The following is a 15014-nucleotide window of genomic DNA, read 5'->3' as shown; positions in this document are numbered from 1 at the left end:
ATTGCGGAGGAGAACGTATCGTTAGGATTTCGGGTACAGCTAAAAACCCAGGAAGATTGTTTTACGCTTACCCATATTTGGTATCATGTTATTAACGTCATTCAAATTTAAACCCTCGTGTTTACATGACAAAAATTTATTTTCTTACTGTCAATGTTAAATTTAACAGGGACCAAAATGCGGGTTTATTAGTTGGGTTGATGAAGAGAAGGACCAATCATCTATGGTAATAGCTAAAGTAGCTAACTCTAATAAGCTCTTTCAATCAGAAAATAAGAAGTTAAAGATAGCGTTGGTTTGTAGTTGGGTGTTGTTCTTGGCAGTTCTTGTTTACAAGTTGTAAGCTTTTTAATATTGTTTTTATGGTTTTGAAGTTGTTAGGTCAATAAAATGTTGTATTTGTAACGTTAAAACAAATGTTGTAGTCGTTCTTATGTTGTATGTATTGATAAGTTATTAGTAGGTCATTAATTTGTTGTAATTGTCGTAACGTTAAATTTTTTGCCATCCGTTGAGTAAACTGTAAAAATAAACTAATAATCAAATCCAACATTAATTTAGATATACAATTATATAATTTAACTACATAGGACCAAGACTAGACCCCCAAAAAAATTTTGCCATCCGTTGACGGAACTCTAAAGTTGCGCTCTTTGGGTCAATAAGAACACGTATTGGTTGACCTGAAACGAATTGCTCCATAAACATAAAAACAAAAACACCGCAATCTCCCAAATGACTACTTTGTTGGGGAACATTTTCTTCATAAATGAATTGCATATTCAATGGAATCCTTGGGATGTTCCTCCGGGCCCAATACTTAATCTTGTCCAAATAATTTGCCACCCGAAGTTCAAATTTGGAAAAGATTCCTTCAGATTTGAATTTTTCATAAGCCCCTCTACCAAGACTGTCATAAATATGCACTTCCATTGACGCTAATCGTAGTTCCCCAAATAGCCAATGATTAGGGGATAAATGAATCGGCAATAAGACCTGTATAAGGATCAGAAAATAAAATTATGTTTCTTTACATCACAATACAAAAACATAACAAAAATAACGATATTATTTTCAATATAAACAATTAAGTTTACCGTATCAACATCCCACCAAGCAACCATGAAGTTGGGGTACGTAGCAATACCAGCCATAAACGCCCTCCAGTCCTGCCCTTCTTCCAAAGCATGAGAAACAAAAAAATTTGGAGGCATTATTGTATATCGGTCGCCCTCAAACCGTCTCTCCATCAATAGTCGGTACCAAATGGTTATATGCTGCACACATGATACTTTTGTTATTGACTAAAAAACAATTAACTTTTAAAATAATAAATTAACAATTAATTTACCGATGACTCCAACCATCCATCATGTGTATGCCCAAACAATGAGCTCCAAAAATCTCTATCTAACACAAAATTAAACAAACGATGCTGGACATCATATGAATGAAATAAATAATTTTGGATGACAACCTCACCACCTGCTACATAAGGTTGCATGCGCAACATGGAGAAGTCATGAGCAACACCAAAAACTGGAGGAGGAACGGGGCTTGTTGATTTGATATCAACCTTCTTTTTTGTTCTTCTTTTTTGCTTCGGTGTCGTGTGCAACTAAAAACAATATTCGAATGTTTAAATCTTTATCTTTCAGATAATTCACATAAACATAAAATCATGAGTTTATAAATAAAACGAATACCTCGGTGTAAGGAGGGCACAAATATTGTGATGGTTTTCGAACCCTCGGTTTATCGGGTGTAACTTCTTTGTCATCATACTCATCAAAATAATCTACAATTCTCGTAATTATTATTTCGTCGTCGTCCGACACCTAATTTAATAAGCAATAATCTCTAATTAAAAAAATGTTTCAATATACTAAAAACAAAATATAAATTAATGTAAGTATAAGAACCTCTTTAGCTTCACTATAATCATTTACGTCAAACACATCATCATCAAATTTGTTCCCCGCATTGTCATTCCTCTCCTCCGACTCCTACATTAAAAATAAAACTTTATACTTAGTAGCGAAATACACATAATTTAATAAGCAATAATATCTAATTAAATAAATGATTCAATCTACTAAAAACAAAATATAAATTAATGTAAGTATAAGAACCTCTTTAACTTCACTATAATCATTTACATCAAACACATCATCATCAAATTTGTTCCCCGCATAGTCATTCCTCTCCTCCAACACCTACATTAAAAATAAAACTTTTTACTTAATAACGAAAGACACATTAAAAAGTAATTATTAAAATCGTAAATGTAATATCTATAACAACCTTGTCGTCTTGAATATCACCAAAAACATTTTCAGTTGTATTGTTTTTATTCATCACTTCATCTTGCACAACCTATATTTTCAAATATAAAATATGAACACAGGTATTCATATATGTTAATAAAATTTAAAAAATAATGTAGCGTGTAACTAACCTGTTCATCATATTTTCTTTTGTGACACTATCGGATCATCAAAAGTAATGTCGTTCCAAAATTGTTCAATATTCACTTCTTCAACAAAAACCTCTGTAGGTTGTCAGTTCATAAACACATGTTGCTCCAGTGCATGTAGTCGTTTCAACACCTCGTCTAGGTTGTGTTTCCCACTGCCCCTACCTCTACCATGAGAGCGACCACTGGACGATATACTAGACGAAGATTCGTCTTGTCTCCTAAAATGGTCCCGTACTGGGGATGGATCTGCTTTCCCTTCACCATATACATACTCTTGAAATGACATATAATAACAAGATGTCATCTCACCATCACCCGGTAACATGTTTTGTCTTGGTGGTTGCCCCTCCTAAAAAATTAAACATATTAAAAATGCATATAAAAGTATAATAATCAAGTTTATTAATAATAAACGAAAATTTTATAAACCTGTATCTTTGACCAAATCTTGTTCACGTCAACCCATTTCAATTTTTTTGTTCCACTCCATCGTTTCATCCGAGGCATGTCTTTATTTTTTCTCAATACAAATCCACATGCACGAACAGCCGGAATCATCTCATATATCCATATCTACAATTTTTTACAATTATAGTAATAAAAGTTAAAATTAAAATAAAAAACATAACAATAAAACAATTCAAATATAAGAAAATTTTTATACCCTTATTGGAGCCGTAAATCCTGAGACGGAGTACTTTAAAGTTTGACGACGCTCAGAAAGTGATAAATAATTATCTATTTTGTTCCATGTCCTCAAGGTCAACATAAGTAAAATCCCAAAGATAGCTACCCCAAACGAAACTAACAAAACAAAAAAACAAAATTGGTTTTTATATAAATTATAACTTTAATAAAATAAAACTTTTAACGTAAACAAAATATACCTGTTCCAGAGATCCAAATTCTCAGCAAAAAAAAATCAATCTTGTGGCACCCGATCATTAACTTCTTTTCCCAAAAAACTTTCACACAAAATGTATATCAAACATACTCTAACTTAGGGATGAGCATCGGAACCGGGTACCCGCTTTTGGAACCGAAACCGCCTCGGAACTGCCGGTTTTGGAACAGAAACCACCTTAGGCGGTTCCGGTTCCGGTTCCTAAAGTTATGGAACCACCTTAAGCGGTTCTGGTTCCGGTTCTCGTTTTTTCGGAACCGCTACCCGCTGGATACCCGCCGGAACCGGTTTATATATATATATATATATATATATATATATATATATATATATATATATATATATATATATATATATATATATATATATATATATATATATATATATATATATAAAGGGTGTGTTACTTAGACCGGTTTAGAATATATTGGTCCGATTTTGTCCGTCTTTGGTCCGAATTGATTTCATTTGGATCGAACTAAATTGCGGTTTTGTCAAAAAAAGTTAACAAAATTAATGCGACCGGGTTACCCGCTCCCGGAACCGGAACCGCCGGTTCCGGGACTGGTTCCAAACATTTAAGAACCGCCTAGAGCGGTTCCGGTTCCGGTTCTAACTTTCTAGGAACCGCCGGTTCCGGTTCCGGTTCTGGTTCTCGTCAAATGAGGCAGGTACCTGCCTACGCTCATCCCTACTCTAACTGCATCAACATCGTCAAGTTCTAGGAATGTTCGATTTAAAATTAAACGTTTCAGGTCGCCGATTTTCACCGAACTATTGGTATGGTCCGAAAATAGCCGCTCACGCAATAAACATCTTTTTTTACTGCTTAATAATTTTTCTGACCCTTTTCTCCCAATGTTTTTTGGATACTCCCCAAAATTGAAGCCGATTATCAAACAAAACTCTTCCGGCCCATAAACCATTTTCGTATTGCCTACTCGAAAATATAATCGTTTTATTCCATCTGGAGATAAAATAGGGTCCGGCCGGATCTGATGAAGGAACATTTTATGGAACAACAATGCGTCCCCTTGTAAACGAGGGACATCAATAAAATAACCAAATACGGTATCTTTGAAAATGGCACGTCTGACATCATCTAAAACTTCAAATACTTCCTATATGTTACCGCCCGAGCCTTTTAAGTTCACAAATGCTTTCATATTGATAAAACTAAAATCATGCTGCAAAAAAAACACAAAAACAAATTAGAGAACTAAAAAATATTTTGTTTTTAAAATATATGATTACGAACTGCAATAAGTACATAAACAATTAGTAATGCAAATACAAATTCTTAATTAATAATTTATATATTTCTGATAAAAAACAATAACATACACATATATAAACAATTTTCCAAGTTATACAACAAATATATTTACGATAAAAAACAATATCATACATAATTATATAAACATTTTATTAAACAAATTTTCAACTTAAATGACAAATATATAAACAATTTTTATCTTTCTAATTATATAAACTAACATTTTATAACCATATAAACAAACAATTTTTTAAATAAAACGACAACCAAATTAACAATTTTGCAAGTTATATAACAACTTTATACAAATTTTCAACTTATACGACAAACACAAACAATTTCTAACAATATATATATATATACGACAAATTTTCAACTTATACAAATGTTATACTTATACGACAAATATATATACAAACGACTATTTTGCACATACTATAATTTAACTATTTTTCACTTTCTATAAACAATTATACGATAAGAATATACAAGTTTTCAGGTTATACAACAACTAAACAAACAACAAAAATAATAAATTGTAAACATTATCTACGCAGTCTCTACTTGTACATTCAAACAACCACTAACAAAATAGCATTTAAACTTCAAGTATACTAAAGAAATATTAAAACTATCAAACACAACAAAATTACCCTTTTTTAACACTAAATAATACAATAAATGATAAAATAAAAAAAAAGTTTAAACATTAAAAGAGTTAAAATCTAACCATATTTGCGGGATTGTTGACATAATCCTCCATTTTTTTCAAAAACTAGCCAAAATTCCGAGAGAAGCCCAAAGATAGAGAGAGTTTTTGTGTAGAGAAGGGTGAAAATGGAGAAAAAAACGTTATATAGTGAAAAGAAAAGGTATTTCGCAGATGGCAGCTTCATTTCGCAGATGGAACATTCCATATGCGAATGTACAAGCAGCTAAAGCACAGCTGTGCTTTAGCTGCTTGTACATTCGCAGATGGGATGCTGATTTCGCAGATGGGGCATTTCCATCTGCGAAATTGTGGGCTAATTTTGTAATTTCGATTTTTTTTGGCTATTTTTGTAATGTAATTAGTGTAAATGGCTATTTTTGTCATTTTCTCTTTTTTTATCTATATAATAAAACTAGTTTATAACCCGTAGGAACCACGGTTATACAATTAATTAAACTTTTAAAATAAAAATTAAAAATTATTAAATAAATATGTGAAATTATATCACTTTACAATTTATATTAAGTTTATTTTAATATTTATTTTAATATTATTAATTTAATGTAATTAGAATGGGAAATTTAAAATTTGAAATTTGAAATGGAAAATCAATAGGTTATCAATGGCATGCATTAATTAGGAGATACATATAATATTGTGACACATGGCAAAAGGAGAATCAAATATGCATTAATTAAGAGCCCTAATAAGATGACACATGTCAAAAGGAGAATAAAATTATTCATTTACTAGTTTATAACCCGTGAGAACCACGGTTATAAAATTAATCAAACTTTTATAGTAAAAACTCAAAATGTTAATAAGTTATTTTAAATAAATTATTAATTTAAAAATATTTTTATTAGTTATATGAAATTATAATCGTTGATTCAAATAAATATGTAAAATTGATTTTTAATATATATTAGATATTTTTTATTTGTGAATTAATGAAAACAATAATATAAATTTTAAAATTTAAAATAGATAATAAATACCTTGACAAATAACATCACATTAATGAGGAGGTCTAATAAATTTAAAATGGAGAACTAATAGATTGACAAGTGGCAATACATTAATTAAGAGGTCTAATATAGTGACACATGCCAAAAACACTACTCTTTTATTAGTATAGAGATTAGATAGAAAGATTGTTAAATATATACCAACGGTCCACCAATTATACCCTAGTTGATAAATAAATAACCATAACAACCAAAAACATTATATAACGGATTGAGACAATACATAAACAATTCATACACTCATAAAATGCTTTTATGGTGTGTTTAACGATAAAAAAAAGAAGTAAGACCCGAAACATAAAAAGTCTAACTATTAAAGTATTTATAAGGGTTGAATTTTTTTTTCTTTTCATTGGTCCCCTTCATCAATTGATGAACACCATGACAAATATTTTTTTGTAGGTAATTAAAGATCCAAATGAGGTTTTATTTCGTATCAAATTTGTCCATAAAAATTTTTATTTTAGAATACTCAATCAAGTATTTTGTATGTAGATGTATTTCGTATCAAATTTTGATTTATTTTTATCATAAAAACCGACGATACATTTCATAATAATATATTTTTATATTTTAAGCAGCTTTTATATTTTATTGAATAGAAGTATAATTAAAAAAATTATTTAATTATTATTATATATTAAAAATCAAAGAAATTGTAAGAATTATTTTAGCAAAAATAATCTTAAAATAAATAAGATTTGAGATAAAAAAATTATTACGTATTGAAAAAGAAAATTTACTTATATCTTAGTTTATTGACAAAAAAGATCACTATTGATATTTTTTTTTTACAATTTAACCATCAATATTGTATACGGTAAGATGAAATTTGAGTCAAATTACCAGTAATAGTCACTTCTAATAGTTAAATTGTAAAAATAAATAAATAAATAAATTTGAGATGACTTTTTTGTCAATAACTTTACTTCTATGCATAACTTTACATGCAATAACTAAATGTTCAAAATAACTCATTGAAGTTTAGTTTCTTCAGAGTTTGAGTTGTTTCCAATTTCTCAATCTCTTTCCATTGAAATTACGATCCATGCCAAAATCAAATTTCCTTCTCTCTGTTTTTCATAATAATGCTTCTGCTTCATCTTTCTTTCTCTAACATGTCGTGTGTGGTTCTCTCTCTAAACTCAGTTGTTTAGAAACGAATAATGCAAAAATAACAAAATCCAGGCTTCCTTACCCCTTAAATACATGAAGCCATGGGCCTTACGCTACAGTCCGCTTAACCCAAAATCCTAAACAGTCATATGGTTTCTCATTTGGGCTTTTAGCCCAAATCTGTCTTAATTGGGTCATATTACAAGTGCACATTAATAGCACAGTTACGCTAACCATACCGGCACTAAACCGCTCCAATGGTGTGGTCTAGTCACAACTCTCAACTTTATTTTTTAAGGCCAAATTTGGGTCTGAACGCCACCATCGTTCACATCTAACTAGAGTAGACCTGCACAAAATGACCGATCTCGGACCAAACCTGAAAAAGAACGAAACCGGACCGGTCTAAAACGAAATTGAACTGAAAAAAGATCAGTCTCAAAAAAGACCGTACCGAAAAAAGACCGGTTCAAGACAGATGAAGATCAGTCTAAAAAAAATTGAACCGTTCTGAGGTCGGTCCCAAAAAAGACCAGAGATCATCCCGAGACCGACACAAGACCGGTCCAAGACCGACCCTATACTTGTCTAGGACCGATCTCAAAAAAGACCGGAAGCCAAAGTTTATAAATATATTATTTTTGTGTTAATTACACAATTTTTAATCACACTATTTAACTTTATTTCTTTCTTTTTTTCTTTTATTAAACTTTAGTGTATCTTTTTTAATAAAGTATAAGGTATTAATTTTGTGTTAGTCACACATTTTTTAACGGAAAAACTCACAACAAAAACTAAAAAAACAAACAAATACCAAAATTGGGCTTAAAAAACCCGAAAGACGGAACAGATCTGAAAAAAAGGATCGGACCGTGTTGAGACCGATCCGAGACTGGTGTGTGACAGCAAATATAGAGGTCTAATCTAAAGGTTTACTTTTAATTAGTTATGCACATTTCAAATTGGTTTTTTGAGAACAATGGAAAAATATCAAATCAGTTTTTTGACGGATTAAGTTAAAACTGAATTGTTGGTTAAAAATAGGTTTGATATATAACTGAAAAAAAAAAAGTTATTTCCTAGTTTTTTTAACAAACGGTTTTTTAACCAAAAACTGTTACTTAATACACTTTGACTTCCAAAAAAAAAACTAAAACTAAAACTAAAAAGACCGAACTGATTATAACCGAAATCATCCAAAGAAAGCCGGTTCAAAACAAATATATATATGTACCTCTACTTTTAACCAAAAAAAAAAAATACAAACAAATTTAAAAATAAAACGATATTCGGTCCTAAAAATTTCATAATCTAAAATTTTAGTCTAAATATGAATGCAAAAGATTCAACTTATTTAAACGTTCTCCTTTGAGATTAGATAGAGGAAATTAAGCCATTAAACCTAAAATGCTACCATTGTTTAATTCTAACTAAATACAAACCAAAATAAATAAAATATTTTTTAAATCATACCAACAAAATCACATAACATTTCTAAATTTTTATTTACATTTCCAAACATACCCCTATCCAACCATGATCTTCTCCCTAATCATCCGCCGGCCGTCATCACCGCTCTTTTTCTGTACATAAAGATCAACAATCCTTTCCGCCACCTCCACTTCATCCCTACTTTCTCCGATCAACCTATCCACCTCCGCCTTCGGCAACCTCACCTTCACCCGCACAGAACCACACGCTTCCAACCCACCACCACTTTCCGCCCTAACCATCGAAACCTCCGACACAGACCTCCGTGACACCCTCATAAGCTCCAACCTCTCCTTCGCCGTCACGTTTAAACCAGACCGCACCCTTCTAATCGCCACCGTCTTCTCCGCCGTCTCCGGCAGTTTAGGTAACTCAACCAGGAAATAAATCTTCCCAGGTTCAAGATTTTCTTCTAGATCAAGAGGAGTAGCTCTGATCCCATATCTCTTAACAGCCTTCGATTCCAATAGAACATGACCGGAGTAATCCTTAATTACTTCAAAAACTTTAATGGGTGTTTGTAATTTGAAGATTTCGCCGTCGATCTTCATCACTTTGGCCTTCTTCTTCTTCCCTCCTCCGACACCTGGTAAACTGTTCCCCATAGCTGTTGCATATGATTGAGATGTAGGGGATTAGTTGGTTGGGTATTTTATGATCAATTATGGAGAAAATCCAAATTGGATTCTGAATTGAATAATTATATTGCTAATCAAAGTGGACTATGATGAATTGATGATGGAAATGTGAACACGATGGATTCTGTTTGGATGAGATTTGAGTTGGGAAGAAAGTGGAGAAAAGGCCAATTGCTTTCTGTCGACTCCTTTATTCGGTTCACGTTAGAAGTGGAACCGGTTTGGGTTTAAGAAAATTAGTAAATAATATATTTAGTCTAGATAAATTAATTTAGAAATAATCATTTCAAATGTGTGCTATAAGTTGTGAATATTTGGAAAATTACATTTGATTTTTGTAGGTATTATCCCAATAATCATTTGTCCTAGTCAAGTGGTTGATTTAACAAATTTGTCTCATAATAAATGGAATCAAACGACTACTTATAGTAAGTATTTTGAAAATTTAATTGTTATTTAATGCATTATGACCTAATAGAATCATTGTCTTCATGGAAGCTGAGTATTTTGAGAATTTTTTTTCTACAAGCCATTAAAATTAATGTCTAAGACCCGGTCAAAATGACATGTAGAATGGTAGGACTTTTTCCTTGATGTTTTGTTGTATGGATTTCTTTTTTAATACGCATACCTTTTTTAGAGTAAATTATACGAATGGTCCTTATGGTTTGGGATAATTGGCATGTTTGGTTCCTAATTTTTTTTTAACTCGGTTCATCCCTAACATTCAGTTTTGTTGTGTTGTTGGTCCTTGTTATTCGTGAAATGACTATATTACCCTAATTGATTCTTTTTCTAATTTATTTATTGCTAAATGTATTTCTATATATTTTTGTTAGTATTTGTTATTATTAATTTAATAATTTATTTATTGTTAAATGTATTACTTGTTAACCTTCACCCATCTGTTTCCTTTCTAGCCAGAGGTAACTACCACCCATACGCCACCAAAAATCACCACCACCTCTGCATTCCCACCATCTTTCCCACCAGATGAACCTCAATACCATAAATCCATTCAAACAAGAAATCAAATCGAAAATCCAAACAAGAAATCAAAACCAGGAATTCAAATGAGAAGTTTAAACCTAGAATCAATACATTCAAACTAGAAACTCACATTTCAAACTAGGGATGTCAACGGGACCAAACGAGAGCCGAAATAGTTGCCCTCAGTCCCGCCCCCGAAATCAATCGTTGCCCCCGCTCCCGATCCCGCCCCCAACTCCCCCGTTTACATACCCCCCGATCCCGCCCACGGTTACCTCCATCGCCCCCGGTCCCCCGGTTCCCCAGGTTTATTGGCTTAAAATTCGTTTTTTTTGCTAAACAATTACTTTGGTTTAGGCTAAAAACCTATTTTCAATAACTTTAAAAGTTTAAAACATAATCTTTTAGAAATTAAAAAATTAAAAATCCAACATTACAAAACGACAATTCCAACAATCTTAAAAATATAAAATATGACAAATCCAATATTACAAATATAAAATACTTACATATCAAAAAATATATGATCAATTCACTACCTCTTCAATATCTATTAATTGGAAACGAAAAAGTGAAACCTAACCTAAACCTAAAACTAGAAAATCTATTTTGTATATGTATTTTATATTAAATATATATTTTTTACATAAATGTACAACCGGGGCCCCCGTGGGAGTACGGGACGGAAATACCAACTCCCGACCCCGGTCCCGAAAATAAGCGGGGTTTAATTTTGCCCCCACTCCCGCTCCCGCTCCCGATTTTTTTAAAAATTTAGTCCCGTACGGGATCGGGGTCCCCCAGGGGTTTTTGACATCCCTATTTCAAACCAAATATAAAAATTAGAAAAATCAAAAATCAGAAAATCGACCAATTACATTTGCAACAAAATCTACCTAAAAATACATTTTGATGAGTAGATGCGACGACGACGACTGTGGGTGGTTGTCGTTGTTTCATCGATTTAGAGTTGAGATCATAACTAGGTGAGAGAAGATGGTAAGCACTGTTGTTTTAGTGATTAGTGATCAATGATTTAGATCTTAAGCTATATTTAAGGTTTCGTTGAAAGGTTCCGACGAAGTTGAAGGGCGGAAACGAAGGTTCTTTTAGCAATTTTTTTGCCGATATATAATTCAGGTGGCTTCATGGTTTTTTTGATTTAGGGTTCCAAACTTCGAGTTTTAGAGAGAGAGAGAGAGAGAGAGAGATGTAGAGACAATTTGATATATCAGCTGGTGGGTGTTTTTGGTGGTTTTCGGTGGACAGGCGGTGGTGCAAATCGATGGAGGAAAAGGTCGATGGTGTTGATCAGCGACGTACGGACGACATTTGACAGTTTTTGGTGGTTCGACGTCATTTGTGTTCTTCCTTTTGGTTGGAGAAGAGAAGATTCAGAGAAGATATATGGTGATAGGAGACGTATCAGACTTTTAGGAGTGAGTTGGTTGGGGTGAATCTAGGGTAGGGTTGGGTATTTCATTCATTTTATTTTAACCTTTAATATAAAAAGAAAAACAAATCATTAACAAATTAATAAATAAATTAGAAAGGGAAAAAGAGTCATTTCATGTCCGATAAGGACCAAATATATAACAAAAACAAACAGTAGAGACCTTCCAAGTATTAAAAATAAGTTAGGGACCAAACAAGTAAATTGCCCTAAACTACAGGGACCATTTGTGTAATTTACTCTAATTTTATTATTATTGCGTTTTCAGATTATATGGTTTAAGATGTTTTCATGATTTACAACTACTGTTACAAGATGTATAAGTTGTTGCATGGATGTTCCTTTGTTAAAAAGCCTAAGTCAAAATGAAATGATACGAAATGAAAAGTTCTAGCATAGTGAATGTTTTGGATAAGATTGTAAAAGTTTTGTTTACAAATTATGAAAGACTTAATTGCAAAAATGGTCCTGTGATATGTATTTTTTCGGGGTTTTAGTCCAAACCCCGATTTTTTTGGATTTGTGGTCCTTTTAAGCTAGTTTCGTTGCGTTTTTTTATCCCTCTGAATAATGAAATGACGGTAATACCCTTGGGTTATTTATTTTATATTTTTCTTTCATTTCTTTTTAAATCTAATACTAATATATTTATTTTAATAATTAATAAATTAAGAGGGGCCCTCTCTCTCTCTCTCTCTCTCTCTCTCTCTCTTATCCATACCCAGTTTATGACCAATCTGCAAAAAATATGAAGCCATATGTTCTTTACCATCTTAGAGCTCGCCGACATCACCATTGCCATCAAAGAAAAACTCCCACCCTTTCATCCGTCGACAATGGAGGAAAAATTGGGAACTAAAACAAAATAGGAAGAGGGCAAGCCAATTACATGAATTTTGGGATGAACTGGAGGCAAGATTGAGGGACTTTCGGTAGAGGGTGCCGACTGTAGCAGGGTGGAGCTAATACTTGGTGGTGGCTATGTTCCATGAAATTAAACTTTGGAATCAAAATCGAAAACTGTGTTCCATGTAATCAAACACATAAATCAGAATGAAAGACCAGGTATGGAAGAAAAATAGATCGACATTTTAGTGATGACTCTATACACACAAACACATTCACAGTGGTGGATATTGATTACGACACCACCAAAACAATTTCACCCAGGGAGTCGAAATTGGATTTCAATTAAAAGATCATCAGTGGAACCAATAAAAGCTGCAAATCAGGTCGCCATATGATCAAAATCCGCCATGACGGCATAGAGAAGCACAACTTCATGGTTATGTGGGTTTCAAGAAATCTCCCGATTGAAAGGTAACGAGAACGAATCTCAAATGATTCCTGAATCCGAGAGTATAATCTACAATCCTTCATCCACAATTCAAATGCAAACGAGTATGATAATGACCTTGTGTATGCTCAGATTTACAAGAGCCAACCTTCTGTGCCTCTATTTTCGCCCCAAAAGTTTGAAATCATGAAGAAAATGGAAGCAATGGCTTTGTCTGATTCCTCTATACAAATTAGTGCTTCACAACAATAACAGTGTGGCTCATTTTCTTTAATCGTGTGCTTGTGGTTTAGGTATGTTTCTTCAAATCGTTTTTGAAACAAAAAACCCTGAAATCGAAATCGATTTGTGTATATGAGTTCATCCCCAAAAATTGATTTGATTGTGTATGTGTGTTTTTATTTTTGAAATCGAGTTCCAAAAACCCAACAAGTAAAATACAACACACATACACACCAAATTATACCGGCCATGATCTGGAAAATGGCGGAAGCAAAAAACTTGATCCTTTCTCGTTTGTTTCTCCACCTCCTGTGTATATGTGTGGTTTGTGTATGTGTTTAATTTAGTCGTGTGTGTGTTCAGTGTTCTTTGGAGAGAGAGAGAGAGAGAGAGGTGGACCCAACTTTATTATTTATTTTCTTTTTCATTTAAATTAAATAGAAAAAACATAAAAAATAAATCATAAGGGTATTAGAGCCATTTCGATTTACCGAGAGACTAAAATCACAAACAAATCATCTCAAAAGGACCACCAATTCAAAAAAGTCGTGGTTCGGATTAAAACCCTAAAAAAATGTATACCACAGGGACCATTTTTGCAATTTTGTTATTATGAAAAAAGTTAAAGTTATATTTAGTTTTACCATGAGATTTTTATAATAGTAAAGCTTATGGTTTGAAAAACAAGTTTGAGCTTTATAACCGGTGACAAATCCAATATATATATATATATATATATATATATATATATATATATATATATATATATATATATATATATATATATATATATATATATATATATATATATTGTATTCAAACAAATGCAAAATGTAAAGATATACTTTTATATTATAACCTAAATTTCTTACCGAAAGCAATAGCATATTTTTCATGTTAACACAAAATAAAAAAATACTTTAAAATTTAAATCTTAAATATTAACATGATTATGTCTATAACATAAAATAAATATTGATTTATATTTGTTTTGTTTACCAACATCTCTCCTTAATGACCGTATGGAAACTATCCGTCGAAAATCACTATTATATGCCACCGCATCGTGCAGGTAACATGTATGTATGTGTGTGTATATATATATATATATATATATATATATATATATATATATATATATATAGAGAGAGAGAGAGAGAGAGAGAGAGAGAGAGAGTTATGTTCATACGTGGATTGACATCTATTGTATGGATGTAGAAACCAATGATAATTTAGAAAAATTTAAATTATTTATAATTATTATAAGGGTAAATATGTAATTAGCATAATAAGTAATTAATGAATATCTAAATAAAATCATTTAAATTAGGTATCTACAAATTAAAAGCGTATATTTAGGCAGCTAAACAATTTGCATTCTTGACTTTACCACCGGCCAAAACCACAA

The 15014-nt window shown here is 31.9% G+C and overlaps 1 protein-coding gene across 1 annotated transcript; it reads right to left on the bottom strand.

The window, feature by feature from the left end:
• Positions 1–9041: 9041 nt before the first annotated feature.
• Positions 9042–9611, bottom strand: LOC145095679 (uncharacterized protein At1g66480-like). Its single transcript, XM_079033520.1, has one exon. It carries the CDS (start codon positions 9609–9611, stop codon positions 9042–9044), a length of 570 nt encoding a protein of 189 aa, XP_078889646.1.
• Positions 9612–15014: the final 5403 nt, after the last annotated feature.

Source organism: Lactuca serriola, chromosome 3 (genome assembly GCF_051521515.1).
Source record: "Lactuca serriola cultivar US96UC23 chromosome 3, Lser_US96UC23_V15, whole genome shotgun sequence".
NCBI classification, from domain to species: domain Eukaryota; kingdom Viridiplantae; phylum Streptophyta; class Magnoliopsida; order Asterales; family Asteraceae; genus Lactuca; species Lactuca serriola.
Note: the sequence above shows the minus strand (reverse complement) of the source record. Positions and strands in the feature narration are given on the sequence as shown.